The sequence below is a fragment of the Meriones unguiculatus genome, chromosome 16 (assembly GCF_030254825.1).
Source record: "Meriones unguiculatus strain TT.TT164.6M chromosome 16, Bangor_MerUng_6.1, whole genome shotgun sequence".
In the NCBI taxonomy this organism is placed as follows: domain Eukaryota; kingdom Metazoa; phylum Chordata; class Mammalia; order Rodentia; family Muridae; genus Meriones; species Meriones unguiculatus.
In genome coordinates this window covers 3,161,522-3,185,943 of record NC_083363.1, presented here as the reverse complement: position 1 = coordinate 3,185,943, position 24,422 = coordinate 3,161,522, and the positions used below count along the sequence as shown (strand labels likewise).

The 24,422-nt window shown below is 58.9% G+C and overlaps 2 protein-coding genes across 7 annotated transcripts; one reads left to right on the top strand and one right to left on the bottom strand.

Moving 5' to 3' along the window:
* Window positions 1–9,858: 9,858 nt before the first annotated feature.
* LOC110543665 (gametogenetin-binding protein 1-like) lies at window positions 9,859–16,367 on the bottom strand. Of its 2 annotated transcripts, XM_060369138.1 has the most exons (7): window positions 16,236–16,367; window positions 14,963–16,096; window positions 14,120–14,244; window positions 13,329–13,423; window positions 13,005–13,176; window positions 11,450–11,589; window positions 9,859–10,079 (listed from the first exon to the last, which is right to left on the bottom strand). In XM_060369138.1, the coding sequence occupies exons 2-7, from the start codon at window positions 15,427–15,429 to the stop codon at window positions 10,026–10,028; spliced, it is 1,053 nt and encodes a 350-aa protein (XP_060225121.1). In that variant the 5' UTR covers window positions 15,430–16,096; window positions 16,236–16,367; the 3' UTR covers window positions 9,859–10,025. The 2 variants fall into 2 exon arrangements, with proteins under 2 accessions (XP_060225121.1, XP_021485601.1); XM_021629926.2 differs by having other exon boundaries at window positions 14,963–16,285.
* Window positions 16,337–24,166, top strand: Bak1 (BCL2 antagonist/killer 1). Of its 5 annotated transcripts, XR_009586674.1 has the most exons (7): window positions 16,337–16,520; window positions 19,245–19,336; window positions 21,019–21,149; window positions 21,407–21,550; window positions 22,430–22,449; window positions 22,718–22,898; window positions 22,977–23,115. XR_009586674.1 is itself a non-coding variant. In XM_021629933.2 (6 exons), exons 1-6 carry the CDS (start codon window positions 16,337–16,339, stop codon window positions 23,079–23,081), a joined length of 837 nt encoding a protein of 278 aa, XP_021485608.1. In that variant the 3' UTR covers window positions 23,082–24,166. The 5 variants fall into 5 exon arrangements, 4 of the variants coding, with proteins under 4 accessions (XP_021485608.1, XP_021485613.1, XP_021485641.1 ...); XM_021629933.2 differs by lacking the exon at window positions 22,430–22,449 and having other exon boundaries at window positions 22,977–24,166; XM_021629966.2 differs by lacking the exon at window positions 22,430–22,449 and having other exon boundaries at window positions 16,473–16,520; window positions 21,014–21,149; window positions 22,977–24,166.
* Window positions 24,167–24,422: the final 256 nt, after the last annotated feature.

Below are 24,422 nucleotides of genomic sequence, written 5' to 3'. Positions count from 1 at the left end.
CTGCCTCTGCCTCCTCTTCCCACCTGCTGGGATTACACGCCTCCAATTCCTAGCCTAGACTTATTATTTTTTTTTTTAAGAACACTCTAAGGTTCTAGGAACCCTGGGTGATGGCTGGGAGCGCAGTCCGGTTGGCAAACTGCTTGCCTAGCATGCTGGACGCCCCCAGCTCCATCTTTAGCACTACGTAAACTAGGGCGGTGGTGCACCTCTGTGATCCTGGTACTGGGGAGGCAGAGGCAGGAGGGTCAGAGTTCAAGGTCATCCTTGGCTACATAGTGAATTGGAGACCAGACTGAGCTGCAGGAGACTGCCTCAAAGGGGTGAGTGAGCTCCCATGGCCAGACCTGCTGTCCCCTACTGTCACTCCCTACGGCTGCCCAACGCTGACGAAGCAGCTGAATCTCGTGTTTGCAGCAATGCTTACTTCGAGGTCGATTCCGTAGGGTTTGACAAGGTCACGTGTCCTCCCTCACCACATCACACAGGAGTCCCCCCGGCCTGGGAGAGCAATCCTGGTGCAAAATCCACGGGACTTCCCAAATCCTCGTCTGGGCGTGGGCACCATTAAGACTCTTCAGTGGGCGAGGAAAACCCAACCCAGAGACAAGGCCTGGGATCTCATTTCACTTGGATTCCCCCAAAGCTGAGCCCAGGGTTATGTCCTGGGAGACAGTTTATGCAGGAGGCCCTGGGAGCTCAGGCCCGGTGAGTCCCCAGAACCTGCTGGCGGCTGGCGCACTCAGGCTGGGCGGAGTCTCAGTGTCCCGGGTCTCAGTGTCCCGCCTAGGGGTGGAGAAGCCTGCAGGGTATTCATCCACCTACCCGCCCGCCCTGGGTTCGTGCCAGCCTGGGGACTTTAATCCCAGCCAGTCTAACCGCCTGAGGCAGGGTAGATTCTAGAAGGTTTCTATGGAGGAAGTCTGCAGCGCTGGGCCAGCGGCCAGTCCAGGACTTCTGGCTTCTCCTCCAGGAATCTCCACCTAGTCCTTCGTCCCACACGCCTGCTGTGCCCAGCCCTCTGCCCAGCCTGACTTACACTGTCACCCAGCTGCAGGAAACAGAAGAGCTCAGACTCTTCAGGTCTCTGGAATAGGTCGCCCAGGGCGGCCAGCCTCCCTGAGGCCTGAGAGGTATAGTCTTAGAGCTGGTTCCCACAGATCCCTGTACCCTTTAACCTGCAATCAGGTCAGCCAACTCTAGAGGATGCTGGAACCACCTCTGAGCTGAGACCGGATTCCCTCTTCCCGGCTAAAGCATTTAGCTGGCTGTGACTCTTAGCCCTGGCCTGGCCTACGTGACCCCCAACCACAAAATTATTTTTGCTGATACTTCATAACTGTAATTTCGCTACGTTATGAATCATAATGTAAAGATCTGACATGCAGGACATGAAATAGGTGTGGAAGGGTCGAGTTTTTCTTTTTTTGTTTTTCCTTCAAAGGGATCCCAACCCACAGGTGGAGAAACACTGATCTATAGAGTCCAGGCTCTGTATTGAGGATGACCTTTGACCTTTGGCCCCCCTGCCTCTACCTCTCACGCACTGGGATACTGGCCTGTGACATCACACCGGCTTTTAGGTGCTGGAGGTCAAACCTGGACACATGCTAGTCTGGTCACTCTAGCAGTTACACCCGCAGCCGGCTGGTTGGCTGGTTATTTTGTTTCTTTGGTTGTTGCTGATACATTGATACAGGGCCTCACTCTGTATCCCCAGGGCGGGCCTGGATCTTCCCGTGCTGGGTTACATTCAGACCTGTGGTGTTCCTCTGCGCCAGACTCCACAGTGCTAAAAAGTAACAGCTGTGAGCCAGCCCGCCTAATCCCACACTGAATCTTCTGTTTGTTTTGATTTTTCCCTTTTTTCTTTTTTCTTTTTTTTTTGAGATGAGGTCTTGCTGCGTAGCCCAGGCTGGCCCAGAACTCCCTGCAGAAACCAGGCTGGCTTATCCACCTGCCTCTGCCTTGCCATTTGCTGGAATTAAAGACCTGAGCCACCATACCTGCCTTAGCTGGGCTCATCTTATACACAGGGAAACTGAGTCTCCTGGGGCTGAGAACGCGTGGGTCCCCAGCAGCTGATGGGACAGCCCATTCCAGAGCTTGGCTGCTGCGGATACGAAGCGGGCACACCGCCGTTTGACATCTGGCCTTGCCGGCAGCCTGCTGCAGCGAGGAGGGGATTGAATGCCTCTCACGGACAGACAAGCAGAGAGAAGAACACCACCAGACCACAGAATCCGGGCCTGGAGCTCAGTCTCAGACCTACAAAACACTAGACCCTCCCCGTGTGCCAAAGAGTCTCCGGCAGCAAACAGGGAGAACCCTCAACATGGCAGTGCCCAGAGGACAAGGGCAGCCGGCAGAGGACCATTCAAGAGGAGCCCAAATCAAGACAGGATCCCAGCTGGGCACGGTGGCGCACACCCGTGATCCCAGCACCCAGGGAGGCAGAGGCAGGCGGATCTCTGTGAGTTCCAGGCCAGCCTGGTCTACAAAGTGAGTCCAGGAAAGCCAAGGCTACACAGAGAAAAAAAATCTGTCTCAGGGAGAAAAAAAAAATCTGCGTTCAGCCTCCTCCTACAGCAGCTAGACCTCTGCTTTGGCGCCATCTTCCAGAAGGGGCCCAGTCAGCTTCCACCACAGCCCTGGGCCTCTCCGCGTCCACCTGCTGCTCTCTGGCCACCAGTCTGTGGATCACGTGCGGGACTGCTGCCCCGGTTTCATGTGACTCCAGCCTGGCAGCTCCTGTCCCCATCGATAGGGTTCAGGCAACAGGAAGGCCTTCCTGGTGGAGAGAGGCATGTCAGTGGTGCCAACTGAGCGCTTTCTAAAGGGACATGCCAGGCTGACTATGCAAAGGCTCAAGCCTGGGACCTGTCAGCCGTAACTTCTGCTCTTCCAGATCCCTAGCACCCACAAACCAGGCATGGTGATAGACCCCTGTAATACCGGCACTCCGGAGGTGGAGGCCAGAGGATCAGAAGGCCAAGGTCATGCTTGACTGCATGGTAAAGTTAAGACCAACCTGGGCTACCTGAGACCCTGCCTCAAGAATGAAGCACAGAAACACGCTCACACATGCACACTGGAGCATGCACACACGCACAGGCATGAATTGAGATACCATGCTGTCCAGGACATGCTGTGACAGGCCTCAAGAGCTAGCTCACAGACGCTAACCCCGAGGTCTGCACGTGGTCAGCAGCCAGTGAGGGCCAGAGCCGCCCTACAGGCACTGTCCGCCTGGATGTGAGCCCTGGCTCTGCCTGCAGCGGGCTCGTGGTTCTGGCCCAGGCTGGGAGCTAGGATGGAGCCTAATGACCCTTTTTCTCCTGCAGCTTCAAAATCTTGTGGCAGCTGACTTCTGTGTTGATGTTTTTGAGACAGGGTCTCATGTAGTCCAGGCTGGCCCCGAACTTGCAATTTTCCAGCCTCTCGCTTCCTAGGTGCTGGGCTTTGCTGGCGTGACAGCTACAACTGTGCTGTGGATTCAACTCGGGGCTTCACGCATGCTGGAAAAGCACCCTACCCACTGTGCAGACGGGGACACAGACCCAATCTCTGGGTGCCAAAGATGCCAGGAAAAAAAATACGGATAGGTATAGATGCAGACGGCTACTCTGTAGTCCAGGCTGGCCCTGAACGTCTCCTGCCTCAGCCTCCCTGTGCTGTGATTACAGATCTGGGTCACCGCGCACCACTTAAGGGCTAGATCTTAAAAAACCATCATAACCAACATCTCCAACAGGCATCTTCCGTACCGCTCAGCACAGCCCTGATTCTGATTCCAAGACCGGGGACCTGAGAGCATGAGGGGCCCGTCCTGTGAGCTAGGCCATGCAGAGAAGGCTCCCGAGGATGCTGAGTTGGGAATGGGGCCTGCAGGAGAGGTGCATCTGATTCCAGGCTCGGAATGGAGCTTCAGAGTCCTTAGAGACACTGGTGGCTTCTTGGTGGCGTGTGGTCAGCCACAGAGACAACCTCTGCATGGGGGAGGAGGGAGAGAAAGCCCTGCGATGGCTGGAGTGGTTCTGGGTGACCCTCTCTGAGGGGAGAGGGCAGGAAGTGTCCCTCCCGCCCCTCCCTCCTCTCTGCAGAACCTGCAGGCAGGCCTGGCCAGGCTGCAAGCACCAAGTACCCCGCCCTGGGCCACTCCACGGGGCCACCCCCAGGCCCTCAGGCAGCCCCTGAGGAGTGGGGTTCATCCTGCCCTTCAGCTGCACACACGGCTGAACAGCCAACATCCGAAAGGAAGAGCTACTTTGTTCACCTCTGGTCCTCTGCCCGGCTGGAGCTGCCGTGTCCAGGGCTGGGTGAGCAGGGCAGAGCCCAGTGAGAGGCTGGAGAAATCAGGGTAGAAGGGCCGGGCCAGGGTGTGGCTCCATGTCCTAGGCTCCGAATCCTTTCTGGCTTTCTTCCTTCTTACAATTTCACTTCCTCTGCCCATCCACGACTTTCTCTCACACTCTACTCATCCATCCACACCTCGAACACCCTTCTGTCTCCCAACCATCCACCCACTCATCTACCCATCCACCATCCTTCTATCCGTCAGTCAAGCCAAGCTCACAGACTGCCTCCTAGACCTATAGTGCATCTTTAATCCCAGCACTCGGGAGGGAGAGGCAGGCAGATGGCCATGCACTTGAGGCTAGCCTGGTCTACATGCAAGTTCCAGAATACCCAGAACTACAGAAAGACTCTGTTGCCAAAAGGAGGAGGAGGAGAAGGAGGAAGAAGAAGGGGAAAAGAGAGAAGAGAGACAGAGAGAAGTGGAGGGAGAGGGAGAGAGAGAGAGTGTGAGAGAGCGTCATGTCTGTGCCAGCTCAGGGACCATAGCAGGCAAAACAGGCACCAGACAAACCCGTGACACTGGGGTTCCAGTTGAGACAGACAGTGTGTAACCAACTAGAGGACGACAGACATTAAAGGAAAAAAACAATGCAGCCAGGAAAAACAAAACAGAAAAATAAAAATAACAGAGGGCAGGGTGGCTCGTGCCTGAAGCCTCAGCACTTAGGGGGCAGAAACCGGAGGATGTCTGCAACTTTAAGGCTAGCCTGGTCTACAGAGTGAGTTATAGACCAGCCAGGGCTACACAGCGTGACTCTGCCTCTAGTTTAATATAAACAGGCATGGCTTGGGCACGTGCTTTCCTTTATATAGAGTGGTTTAAAAAGAAAAAAAGGAAACAAAACAAGAGTAAAAATAAAACTTACAAGCGCCCCCACCTCAAGGTGGGGCACAAATCTAGCATCCTGAGTTCTTTCCCCTGAGTTCAGAGATCTCTGGGGGACCCTCCGATCCCTAGAGGCAGAACCTCCAAGGGAGAAGAGCAGCAGGTGCAAAGGCCCCGGGGCAGAAGTGTGGTCAGGCAACAGCAAAGAATCCAGTGTTCACCGAGCACCAGGCAAGAAGCGGAACCACAGATGGGGCTGAACACACAGGAGGAGCCCGGGGCCTTGCCAGCCTTGGGAGGACTCTGCGAGAGGGACTAGGGCCAGGGCTCTCAACAGAGGACTGCTGTTTCCAAATGGCAGGAGCCTCCGGTTACACAGAGCCTGTGTGTGTCAGCCGTCCTCTGCACTGGCACGCCTGGAGGTCTCCAGTAACCCGAGTGAGACAGGAAGCCGGATGTGTAGAGTGAGTGCAGTGACTGCCTGGGGCTGTCACACAGCTGATGTACACAAGAGCCAGGCTCCGGACGACCCCAGGCAGCCGGCCTGCTAGAGCTCAGGTGTGTTTCCGGTGCCCTCCACACAGGAGGCGCTTTCTTTGAGACAGGAGCTGGTAGCCCAGTCTGCCCTCTGAGGCCCCGCTACCTGAGACTAACCTTGAACTCTTAACCCCCCACCTCTGGGATTGCAGACTCGTGCTACTGTGCCCAGCTACTCTGCTCCCTTCAGCATTGCCATCTCCCCCTGCCAGTCGCCCCGACACATCGACCTTTAGAGCCCAGATCACTTAGGTGGCCTCAGGCAGCGCCGGGAAATCTGGCTGCGGCTGTCGGTGGGTAGCCAAGTGCTCTGGCTCCCCATTCACTCCTGTGCTGGGGTGGCCCTCTGAACACCACCCCAGGACCACCCACCAACCCTGCCACGGTGCCATGGAAACAGCCCCATGTGCCCACCGTGGAGATCAACAGCCCCGGGGCCATTGCTGTGGCTCCTGAAGGCCCAGGAGCCTGCCTGGGAGCCAGGAGCTTCGGCACAGCAGGGCCGGGCGAGAACAGCCAGGACCTAGGTTGTCGCAGCCTCAGTGAAGGCTGGAGGGATGCTGGGCTGGGCAGGCCGGCTCCGTGGACTGGGGAGGAGCTTGGAGTGACCGAGGGCCCAGCCCAGACTCTGAGGAGACTGGCGGCCTTTCAAGGGTCTAGCCATCAACTGAGGGAACTGAGTCAGGAAAGCAGCCGGCCTCGGTGACAGTGACACTGTTGCCCCAGCTTTTGGGAGGTGGAGGCAGGAGGATCAGTTGAAGGCCGTCAGATCAGAGGATAGGGAACGTGGCTGTGGGGTCAGAGGTTATCCCCCCCAGGCCCCTGTGGAGAGGCCCTGCTCCCTGTCTCCCCAGTCCAGGTCCTGCTGCCTCCTCAGCCCCTATCCATGCCACTCGTGACCCAGGCTGGGGACCCCATTTGCAGACAGGAGCGCCTGCAGTCCTTTAACAGGCTGTAGGCCTCTGTGCCTTGGGCGCCGGAGGCCGGGAGCAGAACCTCGCACGGCTGGGTGGCGGCAGCTGCGTGGTGGGCCGACAGCTTCTCCGGGCTGCTGTGTGGCCCCAGCCTGCCCACCGCTCTCCAGCTGCGGATGCCCGAGGGCAACCCTTCCAGTACTCCACGCCCCGGGCCTTGCTTTCCACGCTCTGCAGGGGCAGGGGCACGGGCACCACCTGAGGGACTAGGGCACTTCGCAGGGATACACCCCCAGGGGCAGCCTTCAGGGGCAACCCAACCCATTGCATCTCATTTGGCAGGGTCTCAGGTAGCCCAGGCCAGTCTCAGGTGTCCAAGCGTGACCTTGAACTTCTGAGCCTCCTGCTGCCCCCTCCCAGTGTGCTCCACCAACACCAGTTGTGCCTGGGAGGGAACCCAGGGCGGCACTCCCTAACACGGAGGTGTGCGTCTCTCCTCTTTAAGGATGCTCCGGGAGGCAGGGTCGTCTTTGGCTCTTCGGCAGCCTACAGGAGGGGCGTGTGGCTTTCCGATTCAGGCTGAAAGCTGGACTCAGCTGTTACAGTGGGAGTGTCCCGCCCTGTGGTCCTGGCCTCCTCCACCGCCCCCTCCCCCAGCTAGAGAACAGAGACTTCTGCCGGTGCCTGCTGGTCCCCCCCACCCCAGGCTGGCAGAGCCCGCGTACCAGCTCACCTGGGAGTCCTGCCCACCTGCCAGGCTCCCAGCTCCCAAGTGCCCACACCTCACGCCTGACGCCTCCAGATCAGCCCTAGTAACAGACCTGGAGTTGCTTAAATACAGTCCAACCCCACAGCACAACACGAGGCAGTGTGCGCAGAGACCTTGGATTCCAGCAGAGAGAGAGAGGAGAAGCCCTGATGGAGACTCAGCACCCTCTGCCTAATGGCCCCGGCTACAGACACCTGACCCCGGCCACGGCCAGTCCAACTGGTCCGAGTGAGCAAATCGGAGGACGTTCCCTGCCTGGTGCGCTGGGCCTAGACAATGGACTTCAGGCCTGCGAAGCTCAATTCGTTTCCGGCATGGAGCCTGCGCAGTGAGGCCTAAAGGCCTCCTGGCTCTCACAACACACTTAGAGATGTCCCTAGTCCAGGCAGGACCCAGGGGTGTCTGCAGGCTCCCACTCACTGCCGGGGAGCCCCCTCCTCCCCACTCCACAGAATGTCTACCATCATCACCGTGTGCCAAGCAAGGCCTAAGCCAGCCCTGGTCCCCTCAGGGCTGGGAAGAGACCTCGTGCCTGTGCCAGCACACACACACACACACACACTCACATTCTTCCTGTCCCCAGGACAGCAGCTGCATTCATGCCCTTGCCCCTCCCCCCATCTTTGTGGTTCACAGGAATCCTGAAGGAGATGGAGCCATGAGGCTGGCCCACAGACATGGCAGAGGAGGGAGAGAGAGAGGAATGGCAGACAATGTAGGGTCACACACTGAAGCAAACCTTGGCCCCCGGGGGTCCTTATGTCCCTTAAAACCCTGCTGCCTGCCAAGGCCTCACCCTTCCCAGCAGCCCCATTCAAAGGAAGTGATTAGCAGAGAGCAGTTAGGGCTCAGGTGGGTGAGTCATTGGTCACAAGGCGGCCTCCTGGCTGACGCAGCACAGCTGGCCCTCCACCAGCCTCCAGCTCAAGACTGAGTCAAGGCCTCCATGGGCCATGGCCAGGAAGCCTTGGAGAAAGCTCCTGCCCCTCTGTCCCTACTCCAACAGTGATAGCTGGGGGGGAGGGGGAGCAGGCGGGGAGCCCCTCACCAGGACAGTGGGTGTGATCGCTGTGGCTCTTCAGCAAGGCCAGGCCATGCATGGCAGCCCTCACCTGCATTCCCAGAACTCGGAGGCAGGGCAGAGAGAACGAGTCGGGAGCCAGTCTGGCTTGCTTCCTGAAACCCACCTACCCAGAAAGATGGTGGACCTCAGCTGATACCGACCTCCGGTTCTCTGACCGGGCTGAGGGTGGGATGTGTGGGTGAACAGGAGCCAACTCTCTCAGGGACGCCTTCAGCCAGCCGAGGCAGCAGAGACCTGGAGCATGGCGCTGCTGGTGGGGTCCCAGGAAAGCAGGCTCAAGGCCCCTCCACGCCCAGGCTCCCCTTACCTCTGCTTTAGGCAGCGCTGGGCATCCCCGGTAGCCACAGGGCACCCCCATAGCCTCCCTGCCCAGGGTCCCCGAAATGCCCGGCTGTGAGCAGGGAGGGGTCAGCACCTCTCCAACTGCCTCAGTGCACGGTGACTGCAGGACTGGCAGACTGGCCTGTGGGGTGTTTGTGAAACCTTCTCTTGACTGCTAATTGATGCCCGAGGGCCCAGCCCACCGTGGGCGGTGCCGTCCTCAGGCGGGTGGTCCTGTGCGGCTTCAGAAAGGTAGCGGAGGGCCCAGGGCCCAGAGACTAGGGGACGCGGCCTGGCTCCCAGCCACCACACTGGGCTCCTTACAGCTGTCTGTAACTCCAGCCCCAGAAGCCTGACACCGTCTCCTGGATGCTGAGGTCACCTGTACTCAACGCGCTCGCGCTCTCGAGGACACACACACACAGGCACCACACACACGCACCTCACACGTGCAATTTCAAATAAATCAAAAAAAAAATAAAAATAAAAAAGGTGGCTGCCTTCGGGTTCCTGCCTTGAGTTCTGGCCCTGACTTCGCTCCAAAGCAGACTGCATGCTGTAAGAGCAAATAAACCCTTTCCTCCCAGACTTGCTTTTGGGCAGTGTTTTATCACAGCGTCAGAAAAGCAGCCTAGAACACACAGCAGCGTCAGGGAAGCCCTCCTCGCCCATGCCCCTCTGCCCCGCCGCCCTCCCTGCCAGCTCTCCTGAGGCAGGTCCCCGAAGTTCAGGGCCCCTTTCCTGGCTTTGTCCGGGAGCTGGCTGGGCAGGAGCTTCCTGCTGGGAGAATTCCCGGATCCTCCCGGTGAGTGTAGCTAGCCTGGGAACTCAGGGAAAGGGGGGAGTTTGGTACTCTCCTTCCTGCTGGCAGGCAGCACCCCAGGTTAGCCTGAATCCTCCTGCTGCACCCCCCCTGCCCTGGCGGTGGCCAGCGGTGGCCTCCACACTAGTTCTGTGGACACAAGTTAGGGACTAGAGACCCTCAGAACCGGCCCAAGCCAGGCGCGAGGGGGCGGGGCGAGGCCCAGTGACAGACGGCTGAGGAGGCTAATGTCAAACTAAGTTTTTAATAACATCGTCTGCAGTATCTGGTGGGCAGGGACAGCGCTGGGCGGGCCCACCGCACACACTCAACATGCTTCTCATCCCAAAGCCCAGGGCCCCTGACTGGGGTCCCAGGGGTGTGGGCGAAGTGGGCTCCTGCCGGCACAGGCCTCACTCCGGAGGGGGCCAGTTCCCCATCTCGTCCATCTCCTCCAGGAGCAGGTGCTGTGGGCGGACATGGGGGGAAGGAGATAGCCCCCGCTTGGCATTTCCCTCCGCCAACTCACCCGGCACCCCAAAGCTGGCCCAGGTGCACACACACTGAGCCAGCTGCCCCACCACGTAGACTCTCCTTCTTCCACCTCTGGGTTCCTTGAACACTAAGGACCCCACAGTTCCTTCCCTTTTGCCTCCGTCCTGGGGGTCTGCACTTTTTCCAGCTGAGTGGAGGAGCTTCAGCTGCCTTAATGAACAACGCTCAGGGCCCCAGCATTCCCCAAAAGCTGAGGGTCTTTCTCCCCCTTATCAAGTAGCCCCAAGAGCAGAGGAGGAGAAAGTGTGGTGGGAGGTGATGACTTTGAAACCCCCCACTACAGGAGATGTAGAGGATTAGCCCTGACTCCCGCAGAGAGGACTCGGGCCCTGCATGCACTCCCCAGGGAGTACACACACACACACCACAGGTGCCATGGTGTTGCCAGTGCTAGCCCAGGACTGAGCCCAGGATGGGTAGGGCAGGCAGGCACACATGGTCCTGGAGATCAGGTCCCAGGACCGGAGCCTCTCAGTGTGAGGGGAAATTCAAGGGCCCAAGCAGCTCGTGTGGTTAGGGGTGTGGGGCACGTGGGCAGCCTCAGGACAGCCTCAGTGCCCGACAGGTGTGACTCCTGGGGGGGTGTCGAGGCCTGCTGCACAGCCCGCCAAGCCGAGGTCACCCAGCAGGACGGTCTCTGATGTCTCTGGTGAGACTGGCTCGTGAGCCCTGGGCTCTTCCCTTTGGCAAACCACAGACCATCAGAGCAGACAGCACACTGAGTCATAGAGGGGATGATGAATGGGCGGAGGCTGACTCGGAATTGGCGCGGATGCTAGGTGGTGGCTCCCCAGAGCCTGTGTGTGTCTGTGGGCTTCGGAGGGAGTGGGGAGGGGAGGGGGGGAAGAGGAGCGAGACATCTGCTTGGGTGCTAGCCCATCTTGCCAGATCTCCCTGTCTGTCATTCCAGCACTGGGGAGGTGGAGGCAGGAGGAACAGAAGCCCAAGGCCAGCCTCTGCCAAATAGCAGGCTAGCCTGGGCTACAAGATAACCTGTCTCCACCAAACAAAACGAAACGGGGACAATAATGAGGTGTCTGTCTGTCTGTGTGTCTATGTGTCTGTGTGTGTGTCTGTCTGTCTGTGTGTATGTCTATGTGTATGTCTGTGTGTGTGTGTGTGTGTGTCTGTGTGTATACATTACTCCCAGAAGGAGGGTAGTACTCAGGCCCTCCCCTAGAAGAACCTAGGCAAATGGGGGCTGCAACCAGGGTCCAGGGCCACGTGAACTGGGGGGCCCCACCCTCATGAGTTAGCGGATCTGATGGACACCCAGGCATACCTGGCCGTCCACCATCCCTGCCTCCTCCAGCGTGATGTCTGGCCGGGTCATCAGCTCCCGGCCCTCCGGGCTGCCCACCTTCCAGAGGCGGCACTCCCGTTGCACTGCCAGAATCTTCTTCAGCTCTGACTCCACGAAACCTGAGGCAAAAAGACGGGCTGTGAGCTGTGGAGACTCACACTGGGTCTCTGGTCCTCTTTCCTGGCATGTGGCCCTAGCACCCACAGACCTTCAAAAGCACCGGGTTTCCTGTAAATGATAATGGCAACCAGCTCCTCTGCAGGCAGGGTGGGGGGAGGTTGGTCCCCAGAAAGATCGGGACAAAACCCTGGAACTTTCAGCTCAAGAGGTAGAGGCAGGAGGATCACAAGTTCTAAGAGAATAAAAAATAAATCCCTCATACCCTCAACTCTGAGAGATGCTCAAATAAGTTATCTGAGCATCAGGGACGGAGTCACAGAACCCTGCCCGCTGGCACAGGCAGAGCGACCTAAGCTTGAGATCAGGGTCTGGAGGGGAGGACAGCGTGGCCACATGAGGCCCTCAGCCAGCAGGGATCTGGTGCCATCTCCAGGATGTTTTATCTTCAGGGCTGAGGAATCTGCATGGCTCGTCAACTGGCTGGGGTGTGGGAAAACTAAGCCACCCATCTGACGTGACCGAGCGTGCAGGAGGAATGGAGTTTGTGGTCCCCGGCTTCCCAGAGCGTGGGACAGGCAGAGCCTGGGCGGTCTCAACCCCACGTCCCTCTCAGCTCTGCGATACGCCTCAGATCTGCAAAGCCTCCTTTGGGTACCTGCAGCCAGCCAGCCACTGCCCATCCCACGCTTCATTTTCCTGAGCTTGCCCGCTGCAGCGGGGGCTGGGAGGCTGCTCCTGGGCAGAGCACACCAGACACTGCCACGAGCCGCCTGAGGCGAGGCCCCAGCTCCTCCGTCATGAGTGGCAAGCTGCTTGACCTCTCTGGGCTTCAGTTCCCATGCTGCTGCTGCTGAGGTTATGCTGGCGCCCTCTTCAGAAGCACCAATTCACATTTTTAAAGAACAGCCCCAATAATGGCTGTGTAAACAAACAATATTTGGGGAGTATTTTTTGCTATTGTTTTTACTGCCTCATTCGTTTGTTCTTTAATGTGTGCCTCTGTGCACAGGAAGCCGGAAGAGGGTGTTGGAGCCTCTGGGGCTGCTGGGAACTGAACCAGGGTCCTCTGTAAGAGCAACAAGTGCTCTTAACCGCTTAGGCCCCTCCAGCTCTCCAGGCCTAAGGAACCAACAGCTACTGTCTGGCCTACACTGTGCAAGGCAGAAACCAGGCTTGGGGGAGCCCTCTCCTCAAAGCGGAAGCCATAGCTCCCCCTCTGGTTGGAGCCTGGGGCTGGGGGTTGGGTGGCAGGTCGCCGAGGGGTCCCACTGAGTCCTAGCCTGGGCCTGGAGGTCGGCCAGGCAGCCTTTCCAAATCAGCCATCCTTGTCCTCTGCTGCCACCTCGTGGTCGGTGCTCGAGTTTCCTCCCCAAGCCCCTGGCCAAAGCCGGACTTGCCGGGCAGACACGCCTACCCACTGTGTCAGTGGATCTGAATGTCTTCTGCAGCAGGGATGGGAAGGCGGCAGGGCGTGGGGCGCACAGATTGGCGCAGCTCTCCTCCTCCTCAGCTTCTTCTCGCTCCCCTTTCTCCTCATGGGGCAAGCCATCCTTGAGAGGAAACTGAGGCAGCCCCGGTCTCTGAGCCTGTGAAGGGGGGATGGGACTCTAGGCCTGCAGTCCCTTCTGCCCAAAACCAGGAAACAAGAAGGAAGGCGGGTCCCAGGTGGTCAAGAGGGAGAATTCCCCCCTGGGGACCCAGGCGAGCGGGGGCGGGGAGGGGGAGCAGCCCCGCTGACCTTGCCCAGAGCTGATTTATGGAGCTGCTTGTACAAGCCGAGGATATAGTTCCACGGGTTGGGCCCCACCTTGCGAGAGGACAGCCTGAGGTCTCCTGTGGGGCGGTAATGGCAGGGTGAGGGGCTCCAGGCTCCGAGGGGGGGGGAGGGCACACACGGCGGCATGTGTACGGGTTCCCACCCTCTGCATGAGTCCAGGGAACCAAACTTGGGTCCTCAAGCTTGGCAGCATTCTCCTTTACCTGAAGGCCCATCTTGCTGTTCCCTGGCCTCATTACTTTTTGTGATTTTTCTTGTTTTACGTTCTTGAGACAGTTTTATGTTCTGCTATGCAGTCAAGGCTGGCCTTGAACTCCTGACCTTCCTGCCACCTGGGAGTCCAGGTGTGTGCCACTATTCTCACTGTTTGTTGTTGCTGGTAGTTTTCTTGTTGAGGGAGGTACGTCACTACAGAGCTGGGCTGACCTTGAGCTTGTGGCATTTCTCTTGTCTCCTTCTTAAGTGCTGGAACTAGAAGCCTGAGCCACCGCGCCTGCCTCTGGCCTACTGTGAGCCAGGGCCAGATGTGGCCCTTGAAAAGAAAGCATCTCACTGATCCTAGCAGTGCACCTAAGAGACCAGTTTTATCTGGTTTCCATTTCATAGATGAGGAGCGGAGGGGCAGAGACTCAGCAATGTTCCACTGTCATATAGCTTGACGTGGAGGAAGTGGGGTTCAAACCTCAGATATGTCTCATGTCCCGCTGGGCTCCCCGCCCCCAGGGGCCAGCCCCCCCCCACTGCATACTTACGGATCTCCATTAGGCAGTGCCCGTCCTCTTCCTCTTTGACGAAGACCCCAGGGGTAAGTGCCAGCGGTCCGGGAACCCACTGCAGACATTCTTGTGCAGCCTCCAGGGCCTGGGTACAGTGTTCCCTAGTCCCAAAGCGGTCAGGTGACGGGGTCAGACGCCCACAGAGCCAAGCCTCTCCACAGACCCGCTTCATCTCCCTTCCTCTCTCCCAGGCCCCTGCTCTGTTCCCAGGGGTCGCTAACGTGGGGGTTTTTCTACCACCCCTGAGAGCCAGAAAGTAGGGGTCAGGGAGCCGGGCCCCTTCCACGCAGGGAGCGGCTGCTGAGAGCAGAGAAAGCCAGGGTGGGAGCGCGGGAGGACTGGCCACAAAGGAGCCGAGGGCACAGAGCCCCTCCAGCACACCCCTGTCCAGACCCTTTGTCATCTCCGCTATTATTTTGTCTTGCCGTCTTTGGTTTTCCAGCCCCGGCTGCCCTAGAACTCGCTCTGAAGACCAGGCCGGCCTCGAACTCAGAGATCTGCCTTCCTCTGCCTCCCAGGTGCTGCCGCCATGCCTGGCTGCTATTTTCTCATTGTGCTGGGGACTAAACCCAGGGCCTGGCTCATGCTAGGCAGGGCTCCACCCCAGCGCCCTCTTCGGTGCTCATCCCGCAGTCCACCCCCCTCCTTCCCTTGGCACTACAACCCTCAATCATGACCTTCACCACTCAGGACCCTCACCCCTGCCCTTTCCCCATCCATGGGCTTCCACTCGTGGGCCTCCTGTCTGCGTCCTGTTTCCCCTCTCTGGACTGTCCTCCTCCTCCCTCCTCATCCCTGCCACTAGCCCCAGCCTCTCACCTGTCTGAGGCCCCAGAGGCCTCCCCTGCTGGCTCTTCCCCGTGTCTTTTCTTCTTCTCAGACAGGTGCCCCAGAACCTCCTCTGCTCCTCTGCTGGGGACTGATGTTACCTCTGTTCCGTGGAACCTGAGCTTTGGGGCACGCTTGCAGGTGGAGGTCTGGGAACCTGTGTCCCCGGTGCCCAGGCCGAAAGCATCCTGCAGAGGTGGGTTTGGGGGAGCCGCGGAGAGGATCCTGGGTGCTGCGGTGTGCAGCTGCGGCTCTCCTCTTCCATGATCTTCCCCGTGGTCTACCCTTGGGGAGGCAGCATCCTGCTCCGGTGGGGGGTTGGGCCGGCTCCTGGTCAGGGGCGTGTTAGGACCCTTAGAACTGCCCTTACTCCCCACCAGGCTTCGGAGAAAGCGCAACACGGAGGAGCAGCCCAAGATTCTTGGCCGTGACCGAGGGGTCCGAGCCTGGGCCGCCATCCTGAGAGAGACCCTGGCTCAGGGAGAAGTCATGGCAGCCAGCCCAGGACCAACTGCTAATAGAAACCTCCAGTTGGAGACTTCCAGGAGTTCTAGAAGGCAAAGAAAGGGTGGGGGTGGGGTGGGGGTGGGGAGAATAACTGGAGACAGTGGACGCTGCTGCAGGGAGGAGGGTGGGTACAGGGAGCCAGCCAGGGCCCAGCTCAGCGGGCATCAGGGCCAAGCTGGAGATCAAGGGAAGCTGAGACCCAGAAAAGGGGCACCCTCAGGCCATGAAAGGGGCACCTCTCCCTGGCTTGGGGAAGGACAGGAAGGCTGGAGGGTACAGACCCTGAGAACAGGACTCCGCACAATGTCTCTCTGGAGTTGATTCTGTGCTTGAGATCAGTCCCTAAGGCCTGGCAGTTTGCAGAGGACTGGGTGACTGCACAAATTCCTTCTCCTCTTCCTCCTCCTCTTCTGCCTTCTTCTCCTCACCCCACTTCTCCTCTCCCTCCTCCTCCTCCTCCCAATCCCCGACTCCCATTCCTCCTTTTTGGTGTCACGTAAACAGGGTGGCCTGTTTTCTCTACCCTGCCTCAGCCTCCTGAGAGCTGGGTCTGCAGGTCTGCACGGCCACCCCCAGCTCCGTCCTGGTTTCTGTTGTTTTTCTGTGTTTTGCTTTTCCCTAGAGGGAGAAGATGGAAAGTGAGGACCGGGAATCAGAGGCAGGAAAGGCCGTGAACAGAAAGCTTCTCCCCTTGTCTGGGACAGGGCATGCAGGGGGAGGGTGCACAGCAGCTGCTCCCAGGCCTGGCCCACAGGACCTTCCTCCAAGCAGCAGCCTCCCTGTGTGTCTGCATCCGGCGGCCGGCCAGCAGCTTCCTCTAGAGGGAGCTGATCACTGCCGGGAGCTGCCGGCTGCTCTATGGTCACAAAGTCGCGAGGCTTCCTGGGCCGAGACGACCCGTGGCGGCGGCATCTCGACACCGGGAATTCAGACGCCGGTCCCTGCAAGTCAGGCCTGAAACCTTGCCCCTGGAGGAAGCCAGCAGCCCCTCGGGATTCTGTCTCCAGACCGCTGAGCCAGCCCACATCTGGAGCAGAGTCCGGCAAGTACCCCGGAGGCCAAACCCCATCTTCCTAATCCTGGCAGCTCCTGCCCAGGGTGGGGCAGAAGGCTCCATCCAGAACCGGGTGAGGAGGGGAACCTTGTAGTGGCTTCCCTGAGAGCTCCTTGAAGCCAGGCTGGAGGCCTAGTGCAAACAGAGCTACCTCCAGCGTGACACCAGAAAGCACACTTCTGCCTAGGCTCTGGTGGCCCGGGGTGCCAGACAACTGGGACTTTAGCTGTCTGGAAGTTGGGGCAAGTCAAGGTCACCACAGAGGCACAAGTTTCACGGTTGACCCCCTGCTGTCCCAGGCCCACCCTCCCCTCCCACACCGATCCTAGGTAAAGCCTGTAGTTGGCTGTGGGGACGTGCATGCTGGGATGTAATTCGAAGTCAAGGCCACTCGGATGGGCTTGGGGGAGGAGGCCCAGGACTGTCCGGAGACGCCACCTGCTTCCCCAACAGTGAGCTTCCAGGGTGGGTTTCTGGGAAGGTCTGAGTGGGGTCAGCACCCCTGGCCCTGCTGGCCTTCCTTTCAGGCAGAATATGCCAAGTGGGTGGCTGCCTTCGTGAGGCCTGGCTCTCAGGGATGAGGAGAAGAGGCCTGCCCGCCCCATCTCTGTCACCGAAGCAGACGGTGAAAGGGAGCTGGCCCTCCCCGGCCCCCACTCAGAGAGCTCCTGAGTGACCTTTAAATACGGCCCCAGCCTGAGATGAACGGAGGTGAGTGTGGGCGCTCAGCCCCACGCAGGTACAGACGGGGCTACTGTGCTTGGCCCTAGCTGGGTCTGCACCCTCCTCCCTGACAGGAGGGTCACTTCCTGAAGTGATGGAGGCAGCTTGGAGAGGAGGGAGACTCTTGAAAGGGGTGCAAACTGAAAGTGAAAGGTCTTGCCTCAGGAAATAACTGTCGACACAGCGGAGGCCAGGACGGGTCAGAAACGAGCGTGGTTTGGGCGTGGTGTGGCAGAGAACAGCCATAATACCCGAGCACCGATGTCTGAGGCCGGAGGGTCAAAGGGCGCAGGGTCCTCCTGGGGCTGCCTAGGGAGAACCTGACTAAAACAAACAAACAGACAAGCAGACAAACAAACGTATAACCCAAAGAAACCACTTAGCACCAAAGAGCAGAGAGTGGTGAGGTCGCGGTGTGGGGCAGGGTGGGGAGGCCGTGAGGCCTGCAGTGCAGGGCGTGGAGCTCAGCTGGTAAAATGTGTGTCCAGCACTCACAGGGTCCTGGGTTTGAGCCCCAGCACCAGGTCACATGCGGTGGCGCACGCTCCGGTGGCAGACAGTGGAGGCAGGAGGATGTTTCTCTGCCCCATACTCAATTTGAGGCCAGGGCGGGCTACGTGAGACCTGGTCTCAAAAACGAAAAATTCTGAGCCCGTGAGATAGCCCAGCAGATGAAGGGGCCCGCTGCCAAGTGGGACAGCCCAGGTTCTATGGAAGCCACAGGGTAGAAGGAGAGAATCCACTCCCGAAACCTGTCCTCTGACTCCACACACCCTTCACCATGCATGTGCATGCACGAGAGCGTATGTACGTGTATGTTAAAGGGGCTGCAAGGATGGCGCAGCAGTTAAGAGCACTGGCTGTTCTTCCAAAGAACCAAGGTTCAATTCCCAGCACCCTGTGGGCAGCTCATACCCGTCTGTAGTTTCAGTTCCAGGGGACCCGACACCCTCACACACCCACAAACAGGCAGAATGCCAATGTACATAAAACAAATAAATCATTTTTAAAAAACGAGACAAAACAAAAACTCAGAATTTTTGTGCCTGACCGTGTGGCCCAGATATTCATTTCTTTCTACCCTCACTTTTACAACCTGTAAAATAGGTGCAACCTGTGTTGTGGGAACTCTCCCCCCCTTTATTTAATTGGGACTGGATCTCACTACGTAGACTTTGGTGAGCCTGGGACTCTACGTGTAGACCAAACTGGCCCAGAACTCACTAGCATCAAAGCTCGCCCCACCACAAGCGGCCAGTCATGGGGACTTTGAGCACATCACATATTGAAGGTCCCCTGAGTGGCAGGAGTGTGGAGCAGACTCTGAGAGTTTGCTGCCAGAAGGCCCTACTGGAAAACACGTATGTCCCAGCAGCCATGGGGAAGTGGACCATGGAGGAAGGTCTTTGTGGCTGGGGGTGGTGGGCCGAGGAAGGGTCAGGGAGCCTCCGAAATAGCAGCAAGGACCCCCAGTCTCTCGAAGCAGTTCACACTCTCCAGGAGTGACTGAAAAGGGACTTGAGAGCCTTCATGGCAAGGCTGTGCCACAGCCTCAAGGCCTTGACCCCACTTGTTCTCTGCCTGGCTTCCCCAACGGTTATGTCTCCCCTGCAGGGCTGCAACCAGGTCCTGAGTTCCCATCACTCCCCGGGGTACCGCCAGGGCCCCAAGGTGGCAGGACTTTAGTCCCAGAGAATTGCAAGGTCTTCCTGGCAGTGGGGGAGGTGGGGTGCCCTCACTCTGGGTGACCAGGCCAACCTCTCTGGGGTCTTCAGCCAAATGCCCCTGCTCTGTGCTCTCTCTCTTTCTCTCTCTCTGAGATAGGGTCTCACTGTGTAGCCCTGGCTGTCCTGGAATTCTCTCTGTAGACTAGGCTACTTTCCAACTCAGAGATCCTCCTGCCTCTGCCTCCCGAGTGCTGGGATTAAAGTCATATGCTGCCATGCCCAGCCTCATCTCTGCTTTTTCTCACCACTTTTTTCTCTGCAGGTGAGACCTGTCCACCCAGACCTGACAGATGGCATCTGGACAAGGACCAGGTCCTCCGAGAGAGGGCTGTGAAGAGCCTCCCTCCCCTTCTGGTAAGGGTCCTCCTGCCCCTCGCCATCCCCTAGCACAGGAGAGAAGCACCTGGGGCTGGTGTGCAGGTGGCACAAGCCTTCTCAGGGTGGAGGGGGGGAAGGAGGCAGAAGAACCAGGCCCGGCTGCCATGTCCCTGCAGAGGGAGAAAGAAGGAAGTGACCTACCTGGCTTATCACAGTCAGGTCTGTGAACAGGGAATGCCATTCTCTTTAACCTTGGGTGGGGTGGGGGCAGGAAGTGAGATAGCTACCCTCTCCGCTTCCCTCAAGTGGATGGGCGGGGAGGTCAGGTTGGTCCCTGGACCTGGGGTTCATATTCCAGCTGTGTGAGCGGGGTGTGGTAGCTCCTGTCTGCAATCCCAGGTCCATCTGTCCTACAGAATGAGTGTCAGGCTAGCCTGTGCTAGAGAGAGGCAGACTGAGACCCCGTCTCAGAACAAAAACACCAATCCAAGCAGTGCATAGCGGTGCACGGCTTTTTTGCAACAGGGAGGCAAAGACAGGATGTGTGTGAACCTGAGGCCAGCCTGGTCTGCATGCTGAGTTCCGGGCTTGCCTAGGCTCCACATCCAGACCTTGTCTCTAAAAATGAAAAGACAGAAACCGTTGTCCTCTGCCTGATCTTTCTGGGTCCAAGGTGCCCAATTTCAGCTTGGGTTTCTCCTGCTGCCTGCAGCCTAAGGACTTGGGGCGTGTCCACCTGGGAGCGCAGGGGCCCAGTGCCGGGCTGTCCTTCCTCAGTGCTGCTCCTTAGAACAGCACAGTGCACACAGTGAGCGTAGATCACAGGGGCCCTCGTTAGACTGGGGTGCAAGACGGGCTGAGCAGCAGTGCAGTGATAGCCATGATCCACAAGGTGCAACACTCGGTGGTCCCAGCTGGTGCCGAAGCCCAGGAAGATTCCTGGACAGCCTTGGGTCTGTTCACAGCAGAAGGCCGGGGTGGCCAGGTTCTGGTATCAGTGAAAGCAGCAACATCCTGGTAGACCTACTTACCCACAGGCAGTGGGGAGGGCAGGTAGTGGGGGAGGGCAGGCAGTGGGGGAGGGTGGGCAGTGGGGAGGGTGGGTAGTGGGGGAGGGTGGGCAGTGGGGAGGGCGGGTAGTGGGGAGGGCAGGCAGTGGGGGAGGGTGGGCAGTGGGGAGGGTGGGTAGTGGGGGAGGGCGGGCAGTGGGGAGGGCGGGTAGTGGGGAGGGCAGGCAGTGGGGGAGGGTGGGCAGTGGGGAGGGCGGACAGTGGGGGAGGGTGGGTAGTGGGGGAGGGCGGGCAATGGGGAGGGCAGGCAGTGGGGGAGGGTGGGGAGTGGGGGAGGGCACGCAGTGGCACTGCCATTGGACAGTGCGTGCTCACCATGGGGAAGGCCCGTCCTTCCTCAGTCCTTCTGGGAAGCACCCGCAGGCCTGCCCGGAGTTGACCCATGAGTTGACAACCAAGGCCAACAACTCGTCCCCAGCCGCATGACCAAGCTGCACGGATTGGCCACCTGTGCCTCTGTTTCCCCATGTGTAGGCTGGAGCTCACTCACATGGCAGGACTGCCTTTCCTGAGGGCTGAATGATCACACTGGCCCTACTCCAGGGGGCAGTACCCTGTGTCCATGAGGGGCCGGGGGAGTCATGAGCGCCGAAAGGGAGGGGGCTGGGGAATGGCCTTCTTGACCCCCACCTCTGATCCGCAGAACAGCAGGTAGCCCGGGACACAGAGGAGGTCTTTCGAAGCTACGTTTTTTACCTCCACCACCAGGAGCAAGAGACCCAGGGAGCGGCTGCCCCTGCCAACCCCGAGATGGACAACCTGTCCCTAGAACCCAATAGGTGAGCCTCAGCCCAGGGCGGTCCAGGGTCCCTTGGGGTCTTGTCTCCCTCAGCCTGGCTTCTCGCGGCCCCCGTCTGCAGTCCTACACCCTTTTCCAGGACACTCCTGCCCTTTGTCCTGTCTACCAACACTGTAAACACTATCAGGGACCCTCAGAGAGGGGCAGGGTAAAGGCGTGCCCCGCCCCAGCCCGGGAGCGCCCCTCTGCCCTGAGCCTGTTCCTGGGACTTCACACTCCTGGACTCTGTCCCCGCAGTGTCTTGGGTCAGGTGGGTCGGCAGCTCGCGCTCATCGGAGATGACATTAACCGGCGCTATGACACCGAGTTCCAGAATTTACTGGAACAGCTTCAGCCCACCGCCGGGAACGCCTATGAACTCTTCACCAAGATCGCCTCCAGGTACCGGCTGGTCCCTGCCTGCAGGTCATGGGCTCCCTGGCTGGGGTGCAGTGTCGGGGTGCACTTACAGGCGGTTCCCACCGTCTCCCCGTCTGGCCCCACTCACCCTCTGTCGCACGTGAGCGCCAGTCTCTGGAGCTCTGGCACCAACGACTAGTGAGTGCCCTGGGGTGGAGATGTATCCAAGCACCAGCTGGCGGTCGGGCCCCCAACATCTGTCAGGTCAATTGGGATTCGATGGCATCTAAGAGGCCACCTGATGCTGAGGCCTCATCCCGGCCACCACTGTGAGACCTCCTAGGAAGCAGGGAAAGCATCTCAAATCAGTGTTCCCACAGTTGGCCACAGCCAAGTTGGCTTGAGTTTTGTCGGTGTTTGATTTTTAGCTTATGTGTGCAGCTGTTTTGCCCAAATATGTGTGTGCACCGCTTGCGTGCCTGGTGCCTGAAGTGGCCAGAAGAAGAAGGTTGCTGGGGCTGGAGTTACACAGTTGTGAGCCGCCGTGTGGGTGCTGGGAATCAACTCGGATCCTCTGGAAGAGCAGCCAGCGCTCTTAACCACCTCTCCAGCCCCTTGCTGTTTCTGAGCTAGCGCCTCATGTAGCCCAGGCCGGCCTTGAACTTTTGACCATCCTGCCTCAGCATCCAAGTGCCAGGATCCCAGGCATATGCCACCAAGCCTAGCTGTGCTCACTGCTCCTTCCCTGAGCCAAGAGTCAGAGTCAGCACAGGTGGAGGAGAGGTGACAGGCTTAAAATGAGTACTTGGAGCCGGCATGTCCTGTCCTCAGCCAGGTCCCAACCCGTGCAGGCCCCTGTGACTTTGGGATCTGTTATAATCTCTCTTGTGCTTTTCTCTCTGCTGTCCCTCCGGCTGCTAGGCCTGCAGCAACACTCACAGGTAATCCCCTGACGTCTCCTCTGCTCAGTCTTGCCTCTCTGGGCCCTCTGTACCAGCCTCGGCCAGCTTACTGCTCTGTCCGCTTTCTCCTCTCACAGACAGCCAGGCCCTCCCTGACTGGCCACCAGGCAAAGGCAGGCTTTCTGACCTGGACTGGCAGCTCAACCGTTTAGCTTCCCAGCTTGGGGGAGGGGGCAGAGGAGAAAGGAAAGGGACAGGCTCCCAAGCGGGCTCCCGTCCTCGTCATCCCGGAATCCTCTGCCCACAGCCTGTTTAAGAGCGGCATCAGCTGGGGCCGTGTGGTGGCTCTCCTGGGCTTCGGCTACCGCCTGGCCCTGTATGTCTACCAGCGTGGTCTGACCGGCTTCCTGGGCCAGGTGACCTGCTTTCTGGCTGACATCATACTTCGCCACTACATTGCCAGGTGGATCGCGCAGAGAGGCGGCTGGGTGAGTGCCTGAGGCTGGGCCGGGCCCCTGCTGCTGCGGCTGTCCGGCCACCCTATAACCTGCCGTGTCTCCTGACAGGTGGCAGCCCTGAATCTGCGCAGAGACCCCATCCTGATCGTAATGACCATTTTTGGCGTGGTTGTGTTGGGCCAGTTCGTGATACACCGATTCTTCAGATCCTGACTCCCGGGGCGCCCTTCGAGGCCCCAGCCGGAAAGCCTGCCTGGGCTCCGGCCTCAACCTCTCCCCACCCCAGTCTCTCGTTCCTGCTTTGGAGAACCACTGGCCAGGGTCATCGAGGCAGCATGCGTACCCCGACATTGCATGGTGCTACTGGACCCCGTCCTGTTGGGGGGGCTGACTGATGCCCTGCAAGGGCCATAGACTGGCAGTGCTTCACAGGAAGTTTTTAACGGTTTTGCTTTTTATACTACCCTTTGGATACAACACCCCTCCCCACCCCACCCCGCCCTTTTCTTCCACTGTGCTGGGGACCAGCCCTTCTAACCTGCCTTCCCAGGACTCCTCCCGTTGAGGAAGGCCAGAACTTGAGAGGGGCCCTACCCCAGCCCCAGGAATAGGGTGCTAGCTGTAGGTGTACATGACCTGCTCAGTCCCCATTTTCTACCCCCACGCTCACCCCGTCCACCCTCCACTTCCCCCTGCCCCCCTTCCCACCTCCTGCCATGTTCCGGTTTGCCTTTGTGGCTGGACTCTCAGGGATTCTGAGCCCGGAGTGATGGTGGTGAGAGTTCAGGCCATGGCTGTCTGAACGCGTCCATCACTGCCCTCCAAACCTGCATCCCTTCCTGACATCCACCCAGTTCTCAGCCATCCCCTGACCTAAAGACCACTCCTCCCAAGCCGGTGGGGAGGGGAGGCTCTTACCTTCTCCCCAGGGCCCTCAGGTGAGCCTGCCTGCTGGGGAGGCCCCGTAACCCACTGCAGAGCCTCGGACTCAGGCATTAGGACAGGGGAAGGGTAGGCACTCACTTGGAGGTGTCCGGGCAAGAGAAGGACTACACCAGCAGGGACAGTGTGGACCGGGTGCAGTGTCACCCTGGAACCTGCGAATACTTGAACCCCACCACCCATGCTCCTCATCGGCCGAGGCCCTCCTTGGGTGGGCTAGGCCTGTCTTCTCTATCTTGTACAATAGAGAGTTAAGGGGAGAGAAAATTCCTGACTAAGCCAAATGCAAGGAGGGAAGGCAGAGGGGGTCCCCCCCCTCGACTGTGTCTGGAAATAAACTGTGCAATCCCCCCCAACACCTCACCTGGCGTTTTTATACTCTGCTACCCCCCCTCCTATGCTGGACTTCCGGGGGCCGCACGCACTGCTGTAATGTAATCCTAGCTCCATGCTTCCCAAGTCCTTACACTGAGATTGCAGAACCCTGGGTATGAAGCTGCGGATGGTTGGAAGAGCAGAGCTAATCCCAGCCAGTCCTTTGTGACATTCCCACCAACTCTTTAGCCCCTTACTGACTTTTTTTTCTTTCTTTCTACGCATGTCTGATGGGAT

Excerpts from the sequence above, each read along its gene's own strand:
- LOC110543665 (XM_060369138.1), bottom strand. The coding sequence starts at position 15,429 with ATGGCGGCCCAGGCTCGGACCCCTCGGTCACGGCCAAGAATCTTGGGC. Across the intron at positions 13,177-13,328 it reads ATAAATCAGCTCTGGGCAAG|GCTCAGAGACCGGGGCTGCC; the intron begins GTCAGCGGGGCT and ends CCCCCTTCACAG. Across the intron at positions 11,590-13,004 it reads CAGATCCACTGACACAGTGG|GTTTCGTGGAGTCAGAGCTG; the intron begins GTAGGCGTGTCT and ends TTTTTGCCTCAG.
- Bak1 (XM_021629933.2), top strand. The coding sequence starts at position 16,337 with ATGGTCACAAAGTCGCGAGGCTTCCTGGGCCGAGACGACCCGTGGCGG. Across the intron at positions 21,150-21,406 it reads CTGTCCCTAGAACCCAATAG|TGTCTTGGGTCAGGTGGGTC; the intron begins GTGAGCCTCAGC and ends CTGTCCCCGCAG. Across the intron at positions 21,551-22,717 it reads TTCACCAAGATCGCCTCCAG|CCTGTTTAAGAGCGGCATCA; the intron begins GTACCGGCTGGT and ends CTCTGCCCACAG.